The 26,580-nt window shown below is 50.0% G+C and overlaps 1 protein-coding gene across 12 annotated transcripts in view; it reads left to right on the plus strand.

The window, feature by feature from the left end:
* The window catches only part of ERI3 (ERI1 exoribonuclease family member 3), a 130,596-nt gene that overhangs the window by 60,390 nt on the left and 43,626 nt on the right, over positions 1 to 26,580 (plus strand). For 11 of the 12 annotated variants that reach the window (XM_044945096.2, XM_044945099.2, XM_006052599.3 and 8 more), the window contains one exon: positions 11,319 to 11,391. In XM_044945096.2, the coding sequence (XP_044801031.2) occupies positions 11,319 to 11,391 (73 nt within the window). Of the gene's footprint in view, positions 1 to 11,318; positions 11,392 to 18,125; positions 18,474 to 26,580 lie in introns of those variants that run through there. The other variant, XM_025288874.3, reaches the window with a different exon arrangement.

Genomic DNA, 26,580 nt, shown 5'->3' on the forward strand with positions numbered 1-26,580 from the left:
TCACCATTCGAGACACTGACCAGAGTGCGCTGGAAACCTCCCAGCACCTGCCCACCCTCCTCCCCCAACCCCACTCCCTGCTGCCTACTGGGGCCTCTGCCATTCCACCTGCCCAAGTCCTGGCAGCCACTCCAGCACTTCTCGCAGCCACACAGGTGGGCACCGTGCCCTTTCCCTGGAAGAACAGCAGCAGGAGAGGCTCTGGAGAGGTGCCCGTCTTATCCTTTCACTGGAGAGGGGCTGGCAAGATACACAGTATTTGATTTCGTGGTGTTTTTGTGGCACTGGGGAAGCGCATGTTACATGTTCCACAGGGTGTCTGTGGTTCTTGTGTGCTGTGTGTGGTTATTTATATGGGCTCCACGAGGGAGAAATGGGACTAGAGATAGGCGGCAAGTGGGCCGGAAAGCCGTGGCACAGGGAGGTGCACTACATACATACAGAAGCTTTTGGAACATCTGCTTGCCTGTGGGGATTTGAGGTTGGTTTTCTCTGGGAGGATGGGCAGCTTGGCCTACGGGGCGTCCCTCTGCACCCGCCTGTGTTCTGGTTTCTGTTTGGGAACTCTCCAGAGCAGCATGTCTGGGAACACTTCCAGCTGTGCTGCCAGACCCAGACGCAGGTGACGGCCTTTAGTCTGTACCATAGGGAACCCAAGAGGAAATTAAATGTCATTTGCCCCCTGCACAGCAGGTGAGTGCCAGATCAGACACTGCTGATCAGAGCTGTACGGAGGGCACCCGAGGGAAGGCTTCTGCCTGCAGCCATGCCCTCTGAGCCGTGGAGACTCCCAGGTGATGGTCTGGCTCATGCCCAGGGCTTGCTCTGCCAGGCTGGGTTCACCCTGGCCCGGGGCCCAGCCCTGTGCTACATGGCAGCTGTGGCCCCTGCCAGCCAGCGGTGCATGTGTCTCTGGGGGAGGGAGCGGAGGGGCAGGGCAGGGCAGGGCCTGGCAGTTGAGGGCACTCAGGAGCCAGCGAGTGGTCGGCCCCTCCTCAGAGAGGTGTGTGGTACTGTGGAAAGAGCAGGGCCTTTAGAAGTGAGAGAGACCTGGGTTTGAGTGTTGGCTCCACTGCCTGCTAGCTGTAGGATCTTGGGAAAGTCACATTACTCCCTCCGCCTCCATTCCTCATCTGTAAGATGGAGAGCACAATAAGCTCTGGCTCCTGACATCCGTGGCCAAAGTAGCTTCCTCTTGGGACTGATGGCGCTCCGGTTTCCTCACCCCACCTCCCCTAGATCTGGAACAATCTAGGAGCCCTTGCTCCTGGGCTCAAGTGAAGTGAGCTGGCTGAAGTTGCTGGGATGTGGAGCAGGGAGGGAGTGAGTCTGGCTGACTGGTACTCTCTCCCTGCACCAGGCTTTTCTTCTTGTCCATCCCAAGGCCGTTAAGAGATGAATACGGTTGATGGTGGTCACCTCCTGTTGGGGGTCTCAGCTAGCTCGCTCCAGCCTCACACTTGCACTCCCCTTCCTCTTTAGGAAGACCTCAGGGCTCGACCCAAGCCCTCTCCCTCCATTGCCCTGAGTCTTAGTGGCGGGCATAGTTCTCGGGTCTGCAGTGGCATTTATTCACAGGGCTTTAGGAAGAGATGTTTTAATACTGTGAGAGTTCTCCCTAGAAAACTCCCCACCCCACCCCCACCCCCATCTAAGGCATGGCTGCTGGTGGTGAAATTCATTAGTGTTCCCTGACAGGCAGTGGCGACAGAGGCGCACGCTGTCTGCTTCCCGCTCCCTCGCTCCCGTGCTCCTGCTTCACGCACACTGATATTTAAAGCTGATGGGCTGCTTATAGACTTCTTGTACCATGACAAGTTTGGGGAGGGGGGTGGGGGAGGAAGAGACAGACAAGGAGCCAGCTGTCACGCTGGTATTTCAAACAGTACTCTCTCCTGACCCTTTGCAGGCTCCGGCAAGTGTATCATCTTTCTGAAGCCTGTGGTTGGAATTGTAACCTGCAGCCGTCCCAGAGGATGGGGGCAAGTGTGGGGGCCAAGGGGGCCGAGAAGTCGGCAGTGCATCCTCCCAGGGCTGTGGGCAGGCAGAGAAGAGTGGAGGGACAGGGAGAGAGAGAGAGTGTGTGTATGTGTGTGTGTGTGTTAGAGCACAGGGGATTGAAGCTGAATCTTTGTGAGTGCTCCCCAGCATTGCCCTCCCATCCCTGGAAATGAGATGGCCTCGCAGTAGTCTCTCCTGGAGTGATCATTAGCTTCATGCTATGGTTATCTCCTAGGCGGTCCTGGAAGCTCTGCATCTCCAGGAATCACAGTCGCTTGGCCTCTGCCCCTTGAGGGTCCTGGATCTCAGTGACACTGTAAATATGTGGTTTCAGTTGAGGTAGAAAGTTCTCCCACTTTGTGCGTAAACTGGAGCCTTGGCTTTTGTTGCCTCCTATATGCATGCTGAATTTTTAGATTTGACAGTGAGTACCAAGGTGCCTTCTTATCCACAAGTCCTCCCCTCATCCCCAAGCTTCCTGGAATTCATTCTGGCAGCTGTTGAGTGGTTTTGGATTTCCCTGACTGTCATCCCCAGAAAACTTCTCCAGGAGCCTTTTCCTGACCAAGGCACTGTCTTCTCAATGCCCGCGGCTTGGAAGCATCTCCAAAGGCAGTTGCAGGTTTGGTCTCAGCTGACCTCCTTACAGCCAGGATCCCTTCTGTAAGTGCTTATTTATGAAATGTTTCCCTTGGCTGGCTCCTTTAACCTTCACAGAGCGGGTCATGGAGGTGATATAACTTGCCCGAGGACGCATGGTCACTTGACCAAGTTTTCTCCTAGTGCGGCAGAACCACAGACATGGTCCTTTCTCCCATCAGGGGCCCTTCTAGCTCCAGGGTCTGCAGTGGGGGATGTGATTGGGGAGCAGAAGTGCCTCCTCCACTCCCTGCTTTTTTAGCCCTGTCAATGCTGTCAGTACTCTGTTGGCTTCCTCACTTTCAGCACAGCTCTCTGTGTGTGTTTGTGAGAGACAGAGAGGGGTTACTCACTTCCAGCACAGAGCTGTGTGTGTGTGTGTGTATGTGTGTGCACATGTGTGTGCTCCTTTTGGCTTTCTCACTTTCAGCACAGCTCTGTGTGTGTGTGTGTGAGAGAGAGAGAGAGGTGGGGGGGTTACTCACTTCCAGCACAGCTCTGTGTGTGTGTGTGTGTGTGTGTGTGTGTGTTTGTGAGAGAGAGGGGTTACTCACTTCAGCACAGAGCTGTGTGTGTGTGTGGGGCGGGGTTACTAACTTTCAGCACGGAGCTCTGTGTGTGGGGCGGGGGCGGGGTGGGGAGGAACAGTGTTACTTTCAGCACAGAGCTGGGTGTGTGTGTTTGTGTGTGTGAGTGAGAGAGACAGACAGAGGGGTTACTGGCCATCTCCTGGTGGAGGGTGGAGCCAGAATGTCTTTTCTCTTTGTAGACTGAAGTGAATTCTTGTTGTTTTGTTTAATTAATTCAGTTTGTTTTTGCCTGGGTCTTCATCGCTGTGCGGGCTTTTCTTTGGTTGTGCTTTGCTCACCAGCAGGGGCTACTCTCTAGTTGCAGTGTGCAGGCTGCTCACTGCAGTGGTTTCTCTTGTTATGAGCACGGGCTGTAGGGTGCTTGGGCTTCAGTGATTGTGGTTCCTGATTCCAGAACACAGGCTCGGTAGTTGTGGCGTATGGGCTTAGTTGCTCCATGGCATGTGGAATCTTCCCGGACTAGGGATCGAACCTATGTCTCCTGCACTGGCAGGCGGATTCTTTACCACTGAGCCACCAGGGAAGCCCTGAAGCGTGTTTTTGAACTGTCCAGGGTCATCTTTGATGTGCTCACCTCCTATACCCTTGCTGCCCCTCTCCTTCCCCCACACCCCACACATTATCCTGTAGGTTTCTAGGCGTTGCTGGCACAAGGCATTGCTTTCCTCTCCCTTCCTGTCCTTGCCTGGCCGGGAATGGCTGGGCTGTGTCTTCTACCACGGTGTGTCTCTCAGGTGAGATGGAGACTGGCCAGCTTTGATAAGTATGAGGCTCAAGCATTAATTTTTTATACATCAGCAGAGGCCAAGTGAGTGAATTCAATTATGAGTCTCCTTTCTCTCCCCCCTCCATCCTGCAGTGTGGTGGTTCTGAGCAGAGACTAAGGAACCTGTTGAAATGAGAAACCCTTATTTCCTGGTTTGACCCTCTCACTAATTCGGGTTAAATTGCTGCGTGATTGCGGTGGTGCCACATTGTGCCTGCCTCTGTTTGTCTAAGAGGATGCTGTGGGGGCAGAAGGACCAATTTGTGCAGAGATAAAAGGTGTCATGGGCAGATAACCAAGGTCCCAGCCCCATGCCTGCTCTCACTGTAGCTCGGCTGGCTCTGTGGGAAGCCGGCCTCCCCACACAGGGAAGGAAGCCCAGCCTTCCTTGCTTCCTTCTCTCCCCCTGCTCATATTTTACCTCGATGCCACAGCATAATGATGCCCTGTGTAGTGGGGGAGGAGATAGGCACCTCTGGCTGACAGCCCTTCCTGATAACCAAATTCTAACCCATCCATCACCAGCTACTCTCCTCAACTTGAGGAAAAGTGATCATGAAAGGTGGGCCGTTTATCACCCGGGGTCTGTTTATCTCCTCTGGGTGGGGAAACGGGAACAGGAGAGACAAAGAGCTGCGTCCCCAGTGAAGTGCTGCCTGGGCTCCAGTAGCCTGCCTGAGCTGGATGCAGACGCGTGTTGTGCTGACTGTGGGGCTCTGACTGGGACTCCAGACTGGGACCCAGGGGAAGGGGACCTTTCCTGAGGCTCAGCCTCGGTGGGACTTGGAGACAAGCCTAGGAGATGCGTTCCGAGGTGCAGGACAGCCAGTGACAGTGACAGTATCTGTGGGAAGGTTTGCATCAGAATGAGCAAGAGTGGAGCCCTTCATGGAGACCAGCCCCACACCCCTCATAGGTGATCCCTCAACAGGCGCTCCCTCTCTGACCGGTCGGCTGGGTGTGCCGCTTCCGCTTTCCCCAGGCTCGCCTTCCGTGCCTCTGTGCTCTGAGATGACTTTAAAAAAGATAGGGCCTTTCTCCCAGCTCTTCACCTCTGCACCTCCACACGCCCCCTTTTCTGCATATCAGGTGGAACAAAACAGTTTGCCCTTGCAGGTGAGCGATAATGTGCTTTTGGGTATGAGAAATGACAGCCTACATCACTCCGAGATCCGGGTCCCACAGCCTTTCCAGAGAAGCAGAGAGGGGTCAAATATAGCCCTTAGAGTCAGCTGACTTCCTCCTCTTAAAGGCTTGAGAGTGACCTGCACGTCCCTAAGACTCGCAGAGAAAGAAACCCAGAAGGAAGAGTGTCCATGATCTCTGCCAGCACTGGTGCCTGCTCTCTGGCTGGTCCTGGCTCTTGGTGTCTGCCAGTCTGTTTGTCAGACCTCCATGGATGCTGCTGGCCCCTTCCACTGAAGCCTAGCAGTTCTAGCAGAGCCCCCCAGCTCTGTGTCACCCAGTCTTCAAAGCTGAGCTCTTGCTAACAATGGCTTCATCCCGCCCATACCCATTAGCGAGGGTGGTGTTCCCTTAATGAGCCAGTCCCCTGCCTTGGCTGGCGCCGAGCTGGTCACACCTGTTTGCCATCAGGGTTGTCTGGGCCTAGCCCGAGCGTGGGGCTGCAGGTGGTGGGGCTCCCTTTGCTCTGTGCTGTATGCTTATTGAGGGGGCTGTTTCTTATACCCTTATTCCTCCCATACTCTTCTTTCTAAGTAGGAGAGGGCTTTCTTTGCGTTGTTACTTAGCCGCAGTAGTAAGGGAACTTGAGGAGTACCCCATCTTTTCTGACTTCCCCCTGGATGGAGTAGCAGGGAGCCAGTCAGGCCTCAGAGGGAAAGGTTTCCTGGTCTGTTCTGATGACCCTAGGGAGCCAGCGTGATAAGAGACGAGCCCCATGGTAAACAACAAAGGCGGAGCCCCTCTCTGGCCCTAGGCCCCAGAGTATTTGGAAAGCAGTCGTATCCCTTGGTTTAGAGCCCACAGGCAGGACTAGGGTGGGGGGCTTCCTTAAAGAGGGCCCCTTGCATTCGTGAGGCTGAAGGAAGTTTTGATTTGGTTGAAAAAAAATTCCCATTCCTTTTTATGGCCTGGACATAATTGGCTCTTTTCTATTGGCCATCAGTGATGTCATTCCGACCCTCATAAAGAAGGGGAAATCACACCTGTGGACTTGGTGCGTAAAATTTCATTGGGCAGCAGTAATAAGCATGGCCAGATGATGTTTGGGCAGTTGAGGAGCTCTGTGCCCAGTGATCCCAGCTGCACGGAGGCCTGGGCACCATAAACCTGCCTGCACGTTCATGCCCGTAGGCTAGTCAAGGGCCCACTGCCAGTGGCTCTTTTCCTGGGATCAGTGTCTGGTAGAACTCACAGCATTCAGGCCCTTTGTGCCAGGGGCACTTTCACCTTTTTCTTTTCCAAATTAGTGGTACTGCGTGCCCACTAGTACCCTCTGACAGTAGCCTTATGCGCCTAAGAACTGTGGACCCAGAAGTGACCTTGAGCACCAACCACTGTGGTACCTACCCCTCTGAAACCCAGACCTTGCCTTCCTAGGGACTTGTAAAGACTACATCTACATGATTGATGCCTTGTGTAGTCAGAAGGCGTAGATCCCACTTCTGGTTCTGCCCTTGGCTTCTTGTCTGATCAAGCAAATCCTTTTTCTTCTCTGGGCATCAGTTTCCTCTTTTATGAAGGGATGGCAACTACCCTAACCTACCCCTCCTCGTGGGGCTTCTCTGGTGCTCTCTGAGCTGGGCTGGGGTTCTGTCATACAAATGTGTAGCTAGCTGTCTTCCCACGAGGCACCTGGGAGTTCAAGTTCTGGCATATAGCTCTGTGTTTCTTGTGAAGACGGGCCTGGGTCCTGCTATACCTGTAGCAGACGTACTGCTTGCGTCTTGAAGTCACAGAGCTCGGACCTTCCATCAGCCGGAGGACTTGACAACTGGAATGCCTGTGAATCGACAAATGGCAGGTATACCCACAAGTGACTGTACAAGCCCCGAGTGAGGGTGATGGTCCCGCCGCTCTCTGCTTCAGTCAGCCAAGGGGCCCAGGCAGCACTCCAGGTGCTGCCGAGCCATATCTGAAGCTGAGTCTTCAGCCTGACGATCTGTCTAGTCTGTCCTCCTTCAAGAGAACCAGACAGGATCCTGTGAGACACTTCCTGCCTGGGTAGAGGACACTTTCTGTCTGACAGCCGACGGTTGACATCTGCCCTTGAAATCCTGCTGAAGAGGGAGCCCTTCCTCTCCCAGGGCCAGCCACAGCCAAGAGCACTCCTGGCCTGGGTCAACTAGATGAACCAGAGGGTGCTGGGGGAGTGATAGGTGACCCAGGACCTTTGCCTTTTCCTGGCCAGTCCCCTGATGTGTTCCTTTGCAGATTCTGCCACTTCTGATGGCCCCCTTTACTCACAGGCCTTAAATGTGATGTTTTAAAAGTAGCTGATCTGAGCAAGCATTTTCGCAAACACCAAGGATAGGAACATGAAAGAAAAATTGAAAGGAATAAGAAAATTGCCCAAACATTACACTAAGACAGTACAGTGTCTTAGGCAACTTCATTCTAGTTCCTAAAGCTACTTTTTGTCTTTCAGAATCTTGCCTCATTTCCTTCTAGTCTTGGTCATTGGTTCCCACATGGAGACGTCCTACCTGGATACCCCTTGATCCTCTTGGTCTCAGCCAGGCTTTCCCTCCCAGGAAATTGACTGGTTGTAGTTAGTGTCACTGTGTCATCTGGGTGTGGAGAGGAACCTTCCCCATGGTAAGGTATTTCAGGTCTTTGAAAAGTAAATGCTTACTCTACTACTAGCCTAAAACATAGGCATTGACTCGCACTTCAGTTCAGCTCAGTCGCTCAGTCGTGTCCGACTCTTTGCGACCCCATGAATCGCAGCACGCCAGGCCTCCCTGTCCATCACCAACTCCGGAGTTCACCCAAACTCATGTGCATCGAGTCGGTGATGCCATCCAGCCATCTCATCCTCTGTCGTCCCCTTCTCCTCCTGCCCCCAATCCCTCCCAGCATCAGGGTCTTTTCCAGTGAGTCAACTCTTCGCATAAAGTGGCCAAAGGACTGGGGTTTCAGCCTCAGCATCCGTCCTTCCAATGAACAACCAGGTCTGATCTCCTTTAGAATGGACTGGTTGGATCTCCTTGCATTCCAAGGGACTCTCAAGAGTCTTCTCCAACACTACAGTTCAAAAGCATCAATTCTTCGATGCTCAGCTTTCTTCACAGTTCAACTCTCACATCCATACATGACCACAGGAAAAACCATAGCCTTGACTAGATGGACCTTTGTTGGCAAAGTAGTATCTCTGCTTTTTAATATGCTATCTAGGTTGGTCATAACTTTCCTTCCAAGGAGTAAGCGTCTTAATTTCATGGCTGCAATTACCATCTGCAGTGATTTTGTAGCCCCCAAAAATAAAGTCTGACACTGTTTCCACTGTTTCCCCATCTATTTCCCATGAAGCGATGGGACCAGATGCCATGATCTTAGTTTTCTGAATGTTGAGCTTTAAGCCAACTTTTTCACTCTCCTCTTTCACTTTCATCAACAGGCCTTTTAGTTCCTCTTCACTTTCTGCCATAAGGATGGTGTCATCTGCATATCTGAGGTTATTGCTATTTGTCCCGGCAATCTTGATTCCAGCTTGTGCTTCTTCCAGCCTAGCATTTCTCATGATGTACTCTGTGTATGAGTTAAATAAGCAGGGTGACAATATACAGCCTTGACATATTCCTTTTCCTATTTGGAACCAGTCTCTTGTTCCATGTCTAGTTCTAACTATTGCTTCCTGACCTGCATAAAGGTTTCTCAAGAGGCAGGTCAGGTGGTCGGGTATTCCCATCTCTTTCAGAATTTTCCACAGTTTATTGTGATCCACACAGTCAAAGGCTTTGGCATAGTCAATAAAACAGAAAAAGCTAGTGTCTGTCAAATAGTTGAAGAGTAATGGAGGGAAGGTTGACTGCCCTAACACTTTCTAGGGTAGAAACAGTCATTTCAACTATATTCTTGTTGCCAAACCTCCTAAAGAGGGAGTTTCTGCTTGTAATCTCCACTTTATTTCTTCTCACTCTTCAACATGTCACCTGCTGCCTTCTGTCCCTACCAGCACACTGATGCCAAATTCATTGGGTTGTTCTCAGCTCTCTCTTACTTGACTGCTTTATGGCATTTGACATTAATGACTTGCTTTTTAGGCTCAAAAATCAATTATTCCAGAAAGGGTAAGCTTGCTTTCGTTATCCTTTAGGTTGACCACAGGTGATCTGAAGTCTGAAGTATAGTCCCTCAGTCATGTCTGACTCTTTGTGACCCTATGGACTGTAGCCCGCTAGGCTTCTCTGTCCATGAAATTCTCCAGACAGGAATACCGGAAAGTGAAAGGGAAGTCGCTCAGTCGTGTCCAATTCTTTGTGACCCCATGGACTGTAGTCTGTAGACCGTAACCAGGTTCCACCGTCCATGGGATTTTCCAGGCAAGAACACTGGAGTGGGTTGCCATTTCCTTCTCCAGGACATCTTCCTGACCCAGGAATTGAACCCGGGTCTCCTGCATTGTAGGCAGACGCTTTTACCATTTGAGCCACCAGGGAAGCCACCAAGAATACTGGAGTGGGTTGCTATTCCCTTCTCTAGGGGATCTTCCTGACCCAGGAATCGAACCGGGGTTTCCTGCATCGCAGGCGGATTCTTTACTGACTGAGCTTTGTGAGACATTAACCTGGGCGCTCTGCTCCTCTCATTCCATAGTCTTCCTGGGTAATCTTGTCTTCTTTCGTGGCTTTAATTTTACTTAAATTACACGAGTGATTCAGCAGTTTATATCTCCAGGCCAGATCTGTCTTCAAAACTGGATATCCATCTGCCTCTTAGACATCATTCCACTGCCAAATGTCTCCTAGGGCTCTCAAACTCAACAGGTACTGAGTACTTAGCAGGCGTCAGGTATACCTCTCAAATTGCATTCCCAAACTCAAGCCTCCATCCGGTGGGCTAGTAGAGGGAAGGTAGTGGGATGATGCCTGGTCTAGGGAGATACTGTATGAAGAGAATTTAAAAACAGTAATGAAATTGACTAAATGCTGCTTAGCTTCATCTGCGTTGTCACATATGCTCTCTGCACCCCTAACTGTGTCAGTAAGAAGCACAAAGCTGGTCTAGCCACATGCCTCTGGATTGGGTTCTCCCACTTTCTCTCATTCGCTCATCAGGATTTCCTTTACATCTCTTTTTTCTTGTTGCTTGCTCACTGTCTCTATGGCTACTATCTAGTCTCCTGGCTGCTACTTGGCTTTTGCAGTGTATTGTTTTTGTTGCCCCCAGAACTATCTTTGTAAATCACAACTCTTCAAAGGCTCTCTCTTGCCTGTGGCCAAGCTCCTCTTGGCAAGAAAACGATGATCTTCCCCAGCTGATATTTCTTGTATCTTCTTCCATCCTTCCGTGTACCCCAATGCTTTAACTTAAGGCTTTTAATCTATTTCTTTTACTGTCCATTCTGCTGAACAAACTGTGAGTCCCTTGTGCACAGGAGTTAAGTTTTACTTTTTGAGTCCTCAGTGCCTGACTCTTATTAAACATCAGTGTTTAATAAGTATTTGTTTGAATGGATTTGTGTAGGCAAAGTGGCATCATCCGCTAGAAGGGGAGAGTTTATAAATTATAATTTAAAGAAAAATCAAGAACAGACTCTCGATTTACCTTCTGACATCTTTTTATCTCTCTCTCCGCTATCACAGAAAGCTATTGTTAGAGACTTAAATGTGAGGCAAAGGCCCTGCCCAGCTGTCTCTAAATCATGTGCTCTTTTTCCTCTCTCCTCCTGTCTCTGTAACAAAATGACAACACCCTGTTGCACTGGAAAGAACACAGGCTTTTGAATGAGCCAGACATGGGTTCAGTTCTTGACACTATCGTGTTTTAGCTGTGGGGACTTGGGTAGCCTCTCTGACTCTTGTTTTCTCATCTATAAAGTGTACAGATCTACCACCTCCCAGCATCACTCTGAATTAATGTGAAAATGTAAGTAAGAAACTTAGCAATATCGTAGGCCATCAGAAAGCAGTGTGTCTGATATTATTTTGAATAGAGTCTCCAGGTTCTCACATTTGGATCTGAGGGCTGCATCTGGAGCCTGGTGTCCAGGGTGCTGAAGGTGGGGTGCCTTTCTTGGATGGGGTAGGACCCATGGTTGGTGGGTTGTTAGCCTTTTGGGGGTCTCCCTGTCTTATAGACTCTGTACCTGCGACATGGGTTGCTCAACTTGTTCTCTCCTCCCTCTTTTTCTTCAGGCTCCCAGGACAGTGCCAGTACTTGGGCTTGCCAGTAGCAGATTACTTCAAGCAGTGGATTAACCTGAAAAAGGTACTGTATCTGAGCCCCTGTCCACGTGTCCTCAGGTTCTCCCGTGCCTCAGATGCCATCCCTCTTGCTTGCTTTCCTCATTTCTGTTCTTTTCATCTTGTTGTTCTCTCTTCTTTTCTTTTCTCAATACTCCTTCCTCCTCCCTAGCTAATATGAAAGGTTGTGGTTATTTCTGAGAGTGGGGAGCTGCTTAAGGGACCAGGCTGCTGGGTGGAGTTTGACACCACCCTCCTTGGTGTCCCCTGGATGTGCAGAGAAGTCCCGATTAAGGGGAGTTTCCAGTTCTTGCTCAGAGCTCCCCCTCTGGGCTGAGCTGCATTCCTCTAGGAGGGAAGTGCCAGGAGTGATCATGAGTGTGACCGCTAACCCTCCTGACTGGCCCTGGTATCTCCTTCTGGTGGTGAGGTGGAGTTGGTCCAGGCTGGCTTTGGTTCTGCCTACCCCTAGCTGAGCCTGCTCATGTGAGAAGGGCTGTGGACACTAGTACCCACTTCCCTTTGAGCATGGGGGAGGCTGGCACTCACCTAGCCCCAAGCACATGGGGAGTGGGCGCTGAGGCTGTGGGCCAGGAGGGACCCCGTGCAGCTAGGAAAGTGGGCTCTGGCAGAGAATGAATCACCCAGAAAGCTGTACTTTTCCTAGTGTGTGCTGTGCTTCCTAGGTAAGCAGAAGAAGGGAGGTGTAGGAATAGACTTCCCAGATCCCTGCTGTCTTAGGATCCTGGCTGTGGGAGGCTCAGGCCACTCGGGAGACTTTACTCCCATGAATCCCTGTGATGGAAGGGTAACAGACCAGGGGCAGCCCCAGGAACCTGTGCCATTGGCCAGCTCAGTGACTCCCAGGAAGCTCAGAGGAGGGAGAACACACCAGGAGTCAGAATAGTGATTCCCCGGGGGTGGGGGGGAGAGGAGGGCCCAGAGAAGGAGAGATCTTAGAGGGCCAGGCCCTCTGGTATTGTAAGGATTAGGGTCTTGAACTGGGCATTCTCGGAAGGCGGGATCTGGATCTGGGGAGAGGGGACTTGTGTGTAGGGGGAGCAGCATTCTTTGGTGTGTGGGGGTGCTGGAGGCGAGCGAGCGTTTGGAGGAGCAGTGGAAGACAGCCACCCTGGGCTTTGTTCCGTAGATCTCGGGCTGCTATCTGTGGCAGTGTGTGTGAGCTCCTTGGCTGTCCTCTGGTGTGCGGGTCCTTTGCCCTCTGGCTAGTCGGTGTTTTGACCCCTCCCCACCTATCCTGCTGATCTGTTGCAGCTGAACAATAGCTTCCTACTGCCTCCCAGCTGGGGCTGAGGAGGCCAGGCTCTGTCCTGCCTTTGGGCCTGGTTGTGAGGCCTTCTGTCCGCCTGAAGCACCCCCAGTCATCTTCATCAGGCATATTCCCTCTCCTTGATGATTCGGCTCAGGTCTCACCTGGGCTGAGAAGCTCAGAAGTTGATCTCTTGCCGTAAGGCCTTGACACTCTGGATATCCATGATCTTTGAGTCCATGTGTTTCCTTGCAGGCGTGTCCCTCCAAAGCACAGAGACTGAGCCTGGTTCCTCTCTGTGTCCCCGCTGGCCAGATCAAGGCTAGGTGCAGAGTGTATGCCCAGTGAGCAATTGCTAGCTGGCTGACTGATCCTTGAGAGCTGGCTCCAGAGAGGGCCTCTCACGCGGGCCTTGGCAGGGCTATGCGTGCGGGTGTGGCCAGGCCCATGCGCCTGGAAGAGACGGCATGCCAGCTGTCAGAGTGCATCTGAGGCTGCTTGCTGGTCTCTGCAAATGCAATGTGAAGGGCCGGCCAGGCGAGGCGGGCGCTGACCATGAACAATTGCTCTGTGAAGTTCACTAGACTTTTTGGTGTATGGATAGCTCCCTGCCTCTAGGTTCCTTGGCAGAGAGGCAGGAAACCAGCCGACCCGTGTGATAACATTGCCACTCGGGACTACCTTGGTGCTGCTGGCGGTGGAGGAAGCTGTGCTGAGCCTATTCAGCTTGGTTCTCTGCCAGACTGTGCTGAGTCGTAGAAGGGGAAATGGGTACTAGGGGAAACGGAGGACTCTGTGATCGCCTCCTGGGAGGTAGACCGCATAGGTCTAAGAAAAACCAGGGGTCTCACCCCTTCCTTTCTGCTTTCCAGCCACACTGTGTTCTAGCTGTGCTTGAGGTGATCCAACTATAGTCCTTATCAGCCATTCAAGACAGGGAGGCTGCAGGACCCTGGAGGTCCAGGCACATGGCGATCTTTCTGACCTTTATACTGTGTGACTTGTGCAGGTTGCACAGGGATTTCTGCACCCTTAAAAAAAGCAATGAGAAAAGCTAAGCCAGAGAGGCCATTGCCAGGGTTGGGGGAATACCATGTAAAAGCCTCACTCCTCTTTCCCCACATGGGACCCAGGCCCTGGCTGTCTGGGCTTCTCTCCCATCCTTGACCTTACTTTGTGCTGCCCCCTTCCCTTCCTTTCCTCTCCTCAATGCCCCAGGAGGGCTCTGCCCCATGAAAAGAATGGGGAGGCTCCGGGCCTGCTTGGCCCCCTAGACCTGCTGAGTGAGCGAGCAACTGGGACTGAGGTCTCTGTCCTCACTTGACTAAGGCCTCCAGTCTGAGCAGAGGCAGAATGTGGTCTTTCAGCTGCCCTCTCCTGTCCATAGGTGGCATGGGTGGTCTCAGGGAAGGGCAACTCTTCCAGGGCCAAGTCTCCACTTCTCCCGCCTCCACTTACTTTCCCTGTAGCAGAGAGGAGCGAACTAGTGTTTGCTGACATTTGGAATGTCATTGAATGATCTATGCTCTTATTGAACTGTCAGCTTAGAGAGAACTTGGAGCCCTGCTTCCAGCGGCCTCCAGGAGGTCAGAGCTGCCACTGAGGGGCCGGAAGAGTGCATACACACATGCGTGTGCACATAGATACACACATGTGTATCATGTGGATGAATACACTCACGTACCCAAAACTATGCATGCATCCATACTTGAATACATGTGTATACACCTCTTCACGTGCAGAAACATGAAAATATATACAAGTACAAGTGTGTTTATATGTACATATTCATAAACTGGAAAGGCACATGCACATATATAAACATACACATCTGCATAAATAAGCAAAATATTATTGAGTGCCTTTTGTGTTCCAGATACTGTGCTGGGCCCTGGGGATAGAACAGAAAATATGTATGTTAAATAAACAATTTCAATTGTGTTATAATACCAAAAAGTTCAGAGTCATAGGATCATATCACAAGGGATATGATAGGACATCATAAGATAATATCACCTGACTTAGTGGGATAAGGGGGAGGAAGGGGGCCTAAGCTGAGACCTGGGGGATGAGCAGAAATCGACTGAGCAAAGGAGACCACATATGGCAAGGCTTTGGGTGAAGAGAAGCCTGGCAGCTTCATGGAGTTAGAATGTAAGTTCCATGAGGGTGGAGAAGGTTTGTCTCTTGTGTTCCCTCTTCCGTCCTCGTCACTCTGGATAGTCCCTGGCACACAGTAGATATGTAATCATTATTTGCTGGACAAATGACTTTCTGAAGCACATGAATGTGGGGAAGAGAGAAGGCTGACCTGAACCGAAATGAGGGAGGCAGCACCTTGTAGACCAGACTTTAGGTTTTGATCTTTGTACTTAGGGTGAGGGGACACGATTGAAGATAGGAGAGGCATCATCTGATTTGCGTTTGGAAAAAAAACCTCTCAGGCTGCAGTGTAGAGAGAGCTAGTAGAAACAGGGGGCCAGTAATAGAGTTGTAGTTGGTGTGTTGGGATGGGCAGATCATTGTGTGGGCAGCATGGCTGAACTCGTAGCATCCCCAGCCCCTGTTTGTTGGATGCCAGGAGAGTGCCCTTCTCCAATTCACTGTGACAACTGAAAATGCCAACCACCCGCCCCCCCCCACCCCCCCCACCCCCCCCCCCCCCCCCCGCCCCGCCCCGCCAAACAAACATACATTTCCAGTGGCCTGGATGAAGCTGGAGTGGGGAGGTACTGTACCTACTTGAGAACCATGGAATTAGACCATTGCTTAGTTCAGGTGGAAGATGATAGTTACTGGGATTGAAGTGACAACAGTGAAAATGTAGAGAAATGGACTGAGTCTGGAGTGTTAAATGGTACAGTCAGTTCTCCTGTGGTGGAACATACGCCTCCCTGCAGATCGCCGTGCTGTGGAAAGCTGTGCAGTAAAAATGGGCTTAGGAGCAGAGTCCTCACAAGCTTCATCAGAGGTACATGAAAAGAGATGGGAATCTAATTAAAAAAATAAAATAAAAACTATGGGTAGTATGACTTTACATGCATTAAATGATTAAGAAATACACAAATACTACAATAACTATGGCATTTTTACCTTGAAGAAAACTTGAAGTTTGCATGGAAATGAGCATGAGAAGGGTTGCAGCTTGTGAGTTACTATGAAGTGGCGGAACGAGAGTTCTTTGAAACCAAAGATTGTAACCAGATAGATGTGGCTTGCAGCACAAGTGGTAGTCCAGGTAGCTGGTATGTGTTTGGGATGTGTGCATTTTGTATGTTCTTGCACAGCTCTGTTCAGCTGGGTGTAGTTTCCTGAGTTTATCCTATATTGTTTATGGACAGAGTCTCACATAAATGCACAGTGTGTGTTATGCTGAATCGTTCCCTAATACTCCAGTTGCAGTGGAACAAGCTTGCTTTTTCAAAATCAGTGTTAGAGCAGAACTAACTGTAAAATAGATGGGAAATGGTGACCGATTGGCTGTGAGGGTTGAGGATGAAGGAGGAAACCATCATGACTTCAAGGTTTATGATGTGAGCAACTGGGAGAATTGGAATGAATTTACCGAGATAGTGGAAGAAGAAGTGTAGATGTTGGAAGAGAAGGCGAATTCAGTGTGGGACATGTTGAGTTAGATGCCATTGAGGCATTCTGGTGAAGCTTTTGAGAAGGTATTTGAATATATAGTCCTGGGGCTCAGGGATAAGGTCTGGATAAGAGATGCAGATTTGGGGGCATTATTGGTGTGCGAGTGATAATTGAAGCCATGGAATGGAGTGATTAAGATGAGAAGAAAAGAGAGCCTAGTACAGAACACTGGGAAATATCAGTGTTTGATACATAGAGGAGGGAGAGTCAGAACTAGAGGCAGAGGGGGAGTGGTCACTCATGGTAATAATATTTCTTAATTAATGGTTGTATTCTGTGTGCTAGACCTGGCAGTGTCCAGTATAGTTGCCACTGGTCACCTATAGCAATCGAATACTTGAAATGTAGCTAATGTGATTGGTGAACAAATTTTAAATGTTATTTAATTTTAATTAAACATAAGTTGAAAACTTTCAAGAAGAACTTTTAAGTATGTTTAGAACTGGATTGGTAAATCTGTATTTTCAACTGTTAATTGTTTAAAATCTAAATACAGTTGAAGTATTTCTGATGAAGATTTAGCATCTCAGTTGAGATGTGTTGTAAGTGCAAATTACACACTTGGTATGAGAAAATACAGAATACTTCTTTAATAGTTTTTTATGCTGAGTCCATATTGAAATGATAATCTTTGGATATACTAAGTTAAATAAAATATATTCTTACAATTAATTTCATGTGTTTTTTTTTTTTTTTACTTGAGCCGGGCATTCAATTCCTAGCTTGCTTATAGAGCTCACGTTATGTCTGTGTTGCACAGTGCTATGCCAAGTGCTGTGTGCTCACGTACCTACATTATCTAATTCTCACAACTCTGTATGGTAGTTACTGTCATTTTTTGCATTTTAAGGTTGAGATAACTGAGGCACAGAGTGATGACGAAACCTGCTCAGCATCTCAGTTTGGTACACAACCAAGTTAGAACTTAAATTTAGTTTTGCCTGCATCTGTGCCGAAGAGAATAAACAGAGTGAAAAAAGACAGTGAAAGGATGGCAGAAGAGGAGGTAGGTCAGGAGAGGGTGAGATCACAGAAACCAAAGAAAAAGAGTATCTTCTGGAAAAAAAAGGATCAGTCAGTTCAAAGGGGGCCACATGATGTAAAGACTGAAATACAAGTGCCAGACCTGGGCTCAAGGACCTTGGCGACCCTGGTGAAACCTCTTGATGGCATGATAAGGATGGGTCAAAATTGGAGCAAATTGGGGAGTAAATGAGATAAGAGAAATTTGAATTTTTTCAGAAATGTGGCTTTGAAGGAGGGAAGGGGAGTATAAGAGCTGTGGTGGGGCAGCTGTGGAATCGAGGCAAGTTTTGTGTTTTAAGATGGAAGATGTATGTTCTCATTTGTGTATTAGAGAAGAAAGGTTGAAATATAGGAGTGAGGGAGGTCTCTAAGAACGTGACAGGAGAAGGGATGGAAAACCCAGTCTCTTGACACTGACTGTCTTCAGGGGAAGGCTGCTCTTCCACTGTGATGCGGGGAGAAGTGCAGACAGGTGCGAGTAGGCTTGTGGATTTGGTGACAAGAGGCAGTTTCCCTCTAATGGCTTTTGCTTTTCTCTGTGAAATAGATCAGTTGTTTGCTAATAATGAATAGGGGAGGGCTGGGAAGGTTGGCAGAAAGTTGAAAAGGATTGCTATAGTTGTAGTAAAGAATAACAGTGTGAGCTTTACTTGAGAAGTTCAGTGGGATTTATAGGCAGTGTTGAGGGTCCAGTTGATGTCGGCGACACTAATTCACAGTGGAGCCTCTCTGCTCCGCTGTGTGGCTTTTCTCTAGCAGAGCTCAGCTGCCTGGCTGTGCGCATGCAGAAAGCAGACATTTACATTCATCCACAGGAGACTGACTCCCAAGAGGTGTGACGAAAGCAACAGTTGAAGATTTTGTCAAGACAGTGGTTGCCAGGATGGACTGTGGAGTTTAAGCTGGATGTTGAAGGAAGAGAAGACAGCAGGGGACCTGACAGATATGGAAAAAGTAGATAGGTCCCAAGAAGATGAGGGACAGGTAAAAACCAGTATAGTGGAGCATGCCAGATGGAAGAATAAAAGACTGTGGTTGGAAAGCGGCACGTCTGAATCAGTGATTTCAGAGATGGGGTGATTCTAGGTGTTGGTAGGCTCCGAGTTGTGCCCAAAGGGGCCGGCGGCTAAGATTAGGTGGAGGAGAATGTTATTGTAAATAAGAGATCAAGAAATGCGTAGGTCCCAAAGGATGTGAATACGTGTATATATACATATGCATACATAATATGTATATGTTCACTGCAGGACACATTGGTATAAATGTATGTATAGTGCATGCCTGCACAATAAGCACTTCATGTATGGTCAGCCACGCCATGCAAGTGTATGCATGTACATTCACAAATGGTCTGGAATTCCCTCTGATGCCTGGGCCTGTTTGGATGGGCTTTTGGGGAAGCCGGCAGGCAGCCTTAGGAGGATTCTGAGTCAGTCCTGGCAGACAGGGCTCAGACAGTCCTGCTGAGAAGTTGTAGGGTTGGAGGTCACCTAGAATTTGACAGACTCGGATGAAGCAGGTTGTGAAGGTCGCTGCTCCACTTTCCCTCTGCCATCTGTGCTACACACCCTGCCACAGTGCTGGGTGCCCTGAAGGGGATGGGGTTGGGCCAGCTCTGAAGGAGGGAGAGGAGACCTTCTTGGGTCCCTGCACGAAGCATTTCTGTCTCCCCCCTCCCCTGGGAGTGGACAGCAGGAGAAACTGCTGAAGGGAGGGTTGGTGTCTACGATTGAGTACGACTTTTCCTGACCTTGGAGCATTCAGAGTCCCAATCAGCGCAGTAATAAATTAAGGGCTTATGGAGGAATAAATTCTCGGCTTTAATGAAGTTCTTCGCTGGGGGCCATAGGCAGGTCAGCAGGTCGGGATGGTGCAGATTGGGAGGCTCCAGTGAGCGGGCTGAGCTAGCCGGGAAGCTGTCAGGACTGAAAGGGTCTGGAACTCTGCCGGTCAGGTCACTTTTTTGGTGCTGTGGTGAGAGAGCTGCTCCAGTAATAGGCAGCCTGACAGAGGCTGGGATTCTGTATATAGTGGTGGCTGCCTGGTGCCTGCTGCAGAGCCCCTTTTTGGGGTGATTTGGAAAAAACAGTAACAAAACAAAAACAGAAACCAAGAGAGGCGTGAAGATGTAGGGGCCCTGCCGGGTGTTTGTTTTGTCTTATTTTGGAGGGAGGAGGGCTCACACCAAGATGGATGCTTCTGGACCACTCAGTGGTCAGGACCAGACAGGTAAGGGCTGTGGCCCAGGTCTTCCGCATCATCTGAAGTACAGAGCACTGTCCGTGGGGTGTTGACAGCGTCACACAGGCCGCTGTCTTAAGGGGAACTAGCTCTGCGGCCAGGTAGATGAAGGCCTCTAGCAGCGAGAACAGGACACAAAGCACCAGGTGGAAGTTTGGGAGAGGCAGGGGCACAGGCAGGGACAAGGAGAGGCCGGGTGGGAGAGCAGCCTGGAGCATTTGCCATGGGGTTCGAAGCTGAAGCCCTGGGAGGGGTCAGCTTGGAGGCTGGAGGCTTTGGATTGAAGAGCTGAAACTGGAACCTGGGCCTCAAGACTCCACGTCCTGAGCTTTCCTCCTTTCGTCCCATCCCCTGTGACATCGCCCCTTGGGAATGAGCTCTTGGGATGAAGCCCAGAGGTGGCAGAGGAACCAGTGCTGTGTTTGGAGTCGGGGCAGCTGGAGCTGGAGAGGCTGTCTTCTTTCTTCACATCTCCCTGCCCCCATGGCGTAGTGCCCTGCCTAGGCTTTTCCTTTAAATATGTCTTAACAGCTGTCTGAACTCTGAAATTTCTTTCACTCCTTCCTTCGCCTTGTTAACATGTGTTGCCTTTGGGGTAATCAGGGAAAAAATATTATGTCCTTTTACAATTACCGGGTTTTGGAATATTAAAATGTCTCGCTGCATCGGCACTGTTATTTTGATTGGTATTCTAACCTTTGACTAGCCCATAAAGCGCGCCGCTCCTGAAGCCAATATTGCAGGACTGAAATTTAATTCCGGAATGATTCCAGATAATAGGGAGACAGATAATATATGCATGAAGGATATTATGTTTGGACTAACTGCAGCAGGGCCAAGGCTGGGGAGCTGAATAATAGCCCAGAATGAGTTATAATCTGTGGGACAGAAATGCCTTACTGTCAGGGCCAGGAGAGGAACTCTTAAATCAAAGACCCAGGAAAGGGTGCAATTGCAGTGTGTGTGTTTTGACAGGAAGAGCACCAGAGCCAAGAGGGTGGTAGGTATGGGAGGTCCATCCCTCCTCTTGAACATGGTACCCAAGGCCTGGAAGATGCAGCTCATGGCAGCATCCCTGTCTTCATAGCTCCTGTCCTCTAACATTCCAGCTGTATCAGACTTCTTGCTGCTCTTCCAGTAGGCAGGACACTTTCACTTCCCTTTGCTCATTCTGTTCCCTTTGCTTACATTCCTTTTCCTTTTTAGAGTGTTGGGGGAACTCCTGTTTATCCTTCAAAACCCTCTTCTGTGAAACCTTCTCTGATGCCACCCCAATTCTGGTTCAGTTCAGTTCAGTCGCTCAGTTGTGTCCAACTCTTTGCAACCCCATGGACTGTAGCACGCCAGGCTTCCCTGTCCATCACCAACTCCCGGAGCTTGCTCAAACTCATGTCTATCGAGTTGGTGATGCCATCCAATGATCTCATCCTCTGTTATCCCCGTCTCCTCCTGCCTTCAATCTTTCCCAGGATCAGGGTCTTTTCCAATGAGTCAGTTCTTCACATCAGGTGGCCAAAGTATTGGAGTTTCAGCTTCAACATCAGTCCTTCCAATGAATATTCAGGACTGATTTCCTTCAGGATGGATTGGTTGGATCTTCTTGCAGTCCAAGGGACTCTCAAGAGTCTTCTCCAACACCACAGATCAAAGCATCAGTTCTTTGGCACTCAGCTTTCTTTATAATCCAACTCTCACATCTATAGATGAGTACTGGAAAAACCATAGCTTTGACTAGATGGATCTTTGTTGGCAAAGTAATGTCTCTGCTTTTTAATATGCTGTCTAGGTTGGTTATAGCTTTTCTTCCAAGGAGCATGCGCCTTTTAATTTCATGGCTGCAGTCACCATCTGCAGTGATTTTGGAGCCAAAGAAAATAAAGTCTGTCACTGTTTCCACTGTTTCCCCATCTATTTGCCATGAGGTGATGGGACCAGATGCCATGATCTTAGTTTTCTGAATGTTGAGTTTTAAGCCGACTTTTTCCCTCTCCTCTTTCACTTTCACCGATTCTGGTAGACATAATAAATCACCTCCTTCTCTGGAGGGCTTCAGTACTTTGTAATGAGTATATCACATGATCTTGTAATCATCTGCTTACATGTTTGTCTTTTCTACTAGACTACGAGCTCCTCGAGGCCTACTTACCACCCATCTCTGTATGTCCAATGCTCAGCACTGGGCCTGGTACATACACGCTAGGTGTCAACAAGCACTCATTGAACCCACACTGAATATTAACACCAGACTAATGAGCTCCAGAGTCCAGATGCCCATTCCTCTGCCAGATTTCCCAGACAAACAGAGAAGTTAAGTAATTTGCCTAAGGGCACACAACCAGAAAGAGAGAAAGCTAGGACTAGAACCCACATAGGTATTGGTCTTTTCCCCACCATGTCTCCTCGGCAGATGGGCAAGAGGAAGGAGTTGGAGGCCCGGATAGGAAAGGCAGAAGCTCACTTCCCTGACTCCGTCCTTCCTTCCTTCCCTCCCTAGCTCAGGACTTGGGTCCTCTTTGCTGGAGACTACACTACTTCTTAATACTCATGGGACTCAAGACCTGGAAAGGATTGTGCCTCCTGTTTATGTTAATGACCTTTAGACAGTTCTTCCACGCAAAAGGCACTTCTGTATTGTGAGTTTATGACTGAGGATCAGGAAAGTACCTGAGAAAAGTACTAAGTGTGGTTTTGGAGCGCTCTTAGGGAGGTAGGCAGACAGAGCACATGGGGCTCTTAGTAATGTTGGAAAACTTCACAGACATTGCTTTTGGTCTTTCAATGGCAACCCACTCCAGTACCCTTGCCTGGAAAATCCCAAGGACGGAGGAGCCTGATAGGCTGCAGTCCATGGGGTGGCTAAGAGTCGGACACGACTGAGCGACTTCACTTTCAGTTTTCATTTTCATGCATTGGAAAAGGAAATGGCAACCCACTCCAGTGTTCTTGCCTGGAGAATCCCAGGGAAAGAGGAGCCTAGTGGGCTGCGGTCTATGGGGTCGCACAGAGTTGGACACGACTGAAGCGACATAGCAGTAGCAGCAGCAGCAGTGATAAAATTGCATAATGAAAGAAGCTGCAGTGAATTTGCTTGGCTTTTAAAGGAGCTTGTATTTTCTTAATTACAATGCTAGCTGCATCATCCTAGACAAATGGTGTGGCCGTAGCTGACACTTACCCTTCACTTAGTGTTCAGGTGATACTTGATGCATACACTGGGCCCTGTGGATGTGGCTCAGACCAGAGACCACTGGCGCAAGAGAAAGAGCTTCAGAGCCAGGTGAGTCTGGCTCACACCAGATGATACTACCGCCAGCCAGCTATGTGATCTGGGGCAAGTTCCTTAACCTCTCTGACTATGAGAGATACCAGTATCTGACACACAGACTCTGCAGTCCAGTAGGCGTGGTTTAGAATCTTGACTCTGCCCACTTACTATCTGTGAGATTTTAGGAAAGTCACTTCATTTCTTTCAGCCTCAGTATTGTCCTCTGTAAAACAGTAAGAACATTACCCACTCCGAGAGTTGTCCTGGGCATGAGGTGATAGCTCGCGCCTCTGCTCCCCCCTTGCCCTCACACAGAGCACCAGAGACAAGGCACCTAGGCCACGAGGGGCAAAGAGACAGGAGTTCAAGGTAGACATACAAGCCTTTGTGGGCAGGAGCTAGGAAAGAGGGGTTCCTCCAGCAAAATTCAAGTGAGCCCAGGGAGGAGGAGCCGAATGCCATCCTCGGACTGACTGACCCTCAGCTGATGCCAAGGAACAGAGTCTGTCATCTCATGTCCTGGATTCCAGCCGCCACCAGCGTGCCTGGCTGTTCATGGGTACAGAGTCACATTCACCTTCGGGCAGTTCCTGGCTCTGCCACCTCGCTGTGCTGTGACCTTGGACAAGCTATTTACCTTCTCAGTCCTTGCTTTCCTCACTTGTAGAGTTAATTAATAATAACAAATAGGTGCCACTGTAAATGCTTTTTATAAATTAACTCAGTCCTCAAACAGCTCTGCGTTAAGTGCTATCAGATGAGGAAACTGAGGTACAGCAGTCAAGTACCTTTCACAGGATTCAGCAGCCAGTGAGTGATGGAGTTACGTACCTGAATCTAGGCAGTCGACTCCGGGGACCACGGTCAAAACTGATTTGCCCTGTTGCATCCAGTGCAAACCAGTGTTTCCCCTGGGGTGTGGGAGAGGCAGTCAGCCAAGCTTCACTGAGGAGACTGGAGGTGAGCCTTGGAAGACACAAGAGTTTTCAGGAGTCAAAATGGGGCCCATGTGAGCAGAGGCCTGGAGGGAAGGAGCTTGCTGCACTTGGGAACTACAAACAGTAGTTTTCAAGTTTTTTAAGCTACGATGTGGTCCAGCCGTGTGTATGCCTTTTAGTGGAGGAGAAAGCAAGTGAGCACAGGAAGGAACCATTTCCCGTGGTCTAGGGTGGAGCCAGCCTCAGCTGCCTTCTAATAGTGGGGCAGTCGCTCCAGGAAGCTGCAGTGTTTACGTGCAGGTGAGGGAAAAGAGCCTGTGGGCCTGGATGGCAGGGAGGGAAAGAGGCCACTAGGCCTTGTCGCATTATTGGCTGTGAACAGTCTGAGACTGCTTGGCCAGACAACCCCAGAATCCTTACAGTAACACATAGGAAATTACAGAGTGAAGAATCAATTAGGTGCTGTTTATCAAGGTTCTAGACGAGTGCTGGTATGTGGCATGGGGTTGGGCAGCGCAGCACAGCCTCAACCAGGGAGCCAGCCTGCCTTGCTCTGCATCCCTGGTGGGTGTGGCCATGAGGGGGAAGGGAGAGGAGTCAGCTCAGGGCAGCTGGGATCCTTCCTTCCTCTGTGAGGTTCCCCTGCAGCTGCTACAAGTCGATCTCCAGCTGGGGGTGGCCTGCAGTGCCCTCCGTGGCAGGTCTTCACCCTGAGGCCTGCCCCTGCTCTGTGTGCCTCTCGCTGGCTGCTGCTCAGAGTCAGTGTCCTGTCAAATGACACAGCGTCTTGGTCCTGGTCCCACCCTGAGCCTCCTTTGTCTTTCTTTTGTGTCTTTGAGGAAGTGAATTCCGAGCCCACTCTGGAGTAGGGGAGAGTGGGGAGCTGTCCTGGGTGTGTTTGGAGACTGGATCTGAACCTTGGAATCCAGACTGCAGAGCCTGTACTCTCACCCTTGGGCCAGGGGCTCTTGGCCCATGCCTCTTGGCTACTGTGTGTGGTTTGGTCTGTCCGTGTGCAGGACCGTAAGCCACTTGAGGGAAGGGACCAGGTCTGCTGCTTCTCTGAGTCCACCTGGTGAGGTAAGCAGAGGGGATGTCAGGAGGCTTGTAGAGGCATAGATACTGTGGAAGAGGTGGGCTCATCAGAGTTCAGTGTGAAGTCTGAGAAGCCAAGGGCACCCTTAGTTACTCTGCCTTCTCACAGGTTCATTCCTTTTTTCTTTGCTTCCTTCCTTTTTGTATTGTTGTTGTTGCTGCTTTGGACCCTGGAAACTGGGAGGACTTACAAAAAAGGGGAGAAAAGGGCACAGAGACTTCCTTGAACGCAGGAGGCACAGCCCTGTCTCCCAGCTGCTGTTTTACCCTGCAGTCCACTCTGGAAAGGCAGGTGTGGTCACGTCTGTTAGTATCAGTAATAGAGTCCCAGCTGGAGCCAGGCTCTGTGCTCCACGCGCTTTGTACATGTAGTCCTCACAGCTACTCCCCAAGACAGGGCCATTGTCCCTATTTTGTGGGTGCTGAAGTAGAGACTCAGAGACATGAAGAAGTTTGCTCAAAGTCACATGACCAGGATGTTAATCCAGGTTCTCTCCTTCCATGACTTTCTTCTTGTGACTAGTCCCATAGCAGATATTACCTGAAGGCAGTTCCTCTGGTCTGGCCTGGGCTGGAGGCCTGGGCTGGAGGTCTGGGCAAACACACACGGGCCCTTCCTAATTGTATGGCCAATGAGGCAGTGGTTGGGGAAGGACAGAGTTCAGCCTCATGCTCCAGATCTCTTGGGAATGACACCTATTTAATGGGAATCTGTGTGTCAGAGAGTGAGCACATGTGTACTTGCACATCTATATGTGATTAAAAATGTGGATCTTGTATTTCTCCTGTGGGGAGACTCGTGTGTGTATACTCAACTATGTGTATTTGCCCTCGCGTGGGAATACAGGGGAGGGTGTGGGTATGGGCCCTGTGGTCTGACTCCACCTGGAGCTGTGCAGATGCAGCCCTTGTCTCTAGAGGACAGCATGGTGCAATACAAAGAACCCTGGACTGAATTCGAAGCTGGAGGATAAAGACGTGGGCTCTAGCGTTGCATCTCGTGCCCTTTCTGAGGCCTCAGTGTCCTCATCTAACAAATAAGGAAGCTGAGCAAGGTGATCTTTCTCTTTTCCCTTTGCCATCCTGAGATCATTTATGGGACCTGAGGTTTCCTCTTTTTGCTCCCAGCAAAAAATGTGACAGATACAAGAAAGGCAAGAGAAGTCCCTCTTTGACTCTTACTTACTTTGAGCTCTAGCCTTGGGGCTACTGCTGTATCCTATTGGGAAAAACTGAGGGTCCAGGAAAGGCAAGGTATTGCCTGGCATTAGGTCAGGAGAGCTGGGGACTCAGATGTTGGGAAGGAGTTTGGATGGCTGGTCATCCCAGAGTTTGGGGTGACCTGGACTGGAGCTTAATGCTACTGAGGCTTTGGGTGGCTTCTCCATGAGAATATGGGGTGAGGAGAAGCTTGTCACCCTGATTCTATAGGAGGTGGTGGGAGGGGGCCTCTCAGTACCCTAAAGGCAGGGTACAGCCCAGGCCCTTCCTCTGGCCTGTGATCCTTGGCAGACAGGGAGTGATGGCCAGATAGACACCAGGAAAAGTAGCTGGGTTGGGTTCACGTTCATATGGGTCTGTGCTGGGTTAACCCAAGGCCCTTCCGTGAGCTCACCTGGCCTGCTGTCAGCTCCCTTTGAGGGAAGAGTGGTATAGGGTTGGGTGCTTAAGTTTTCCCCAGCCTACTCAGGGCTGATCTCTGTGGCGCCTAGAGTCTGTTTCAATCTTCAG

This window comes from Bubalus bubalis, chromosome 6, assembly GCF_019923935.1.
Source record: "Bubalus bubalis isolate 160015118507 breed Murrah chromosome 6, NDDB_SH_1, whole genome shotgun sequence".
NCBI lineage: Eukaryota > Metazoa > Chordata > Mammalia > Artiodactyla > Bovidae > Bubalus > Bubalus bubalis.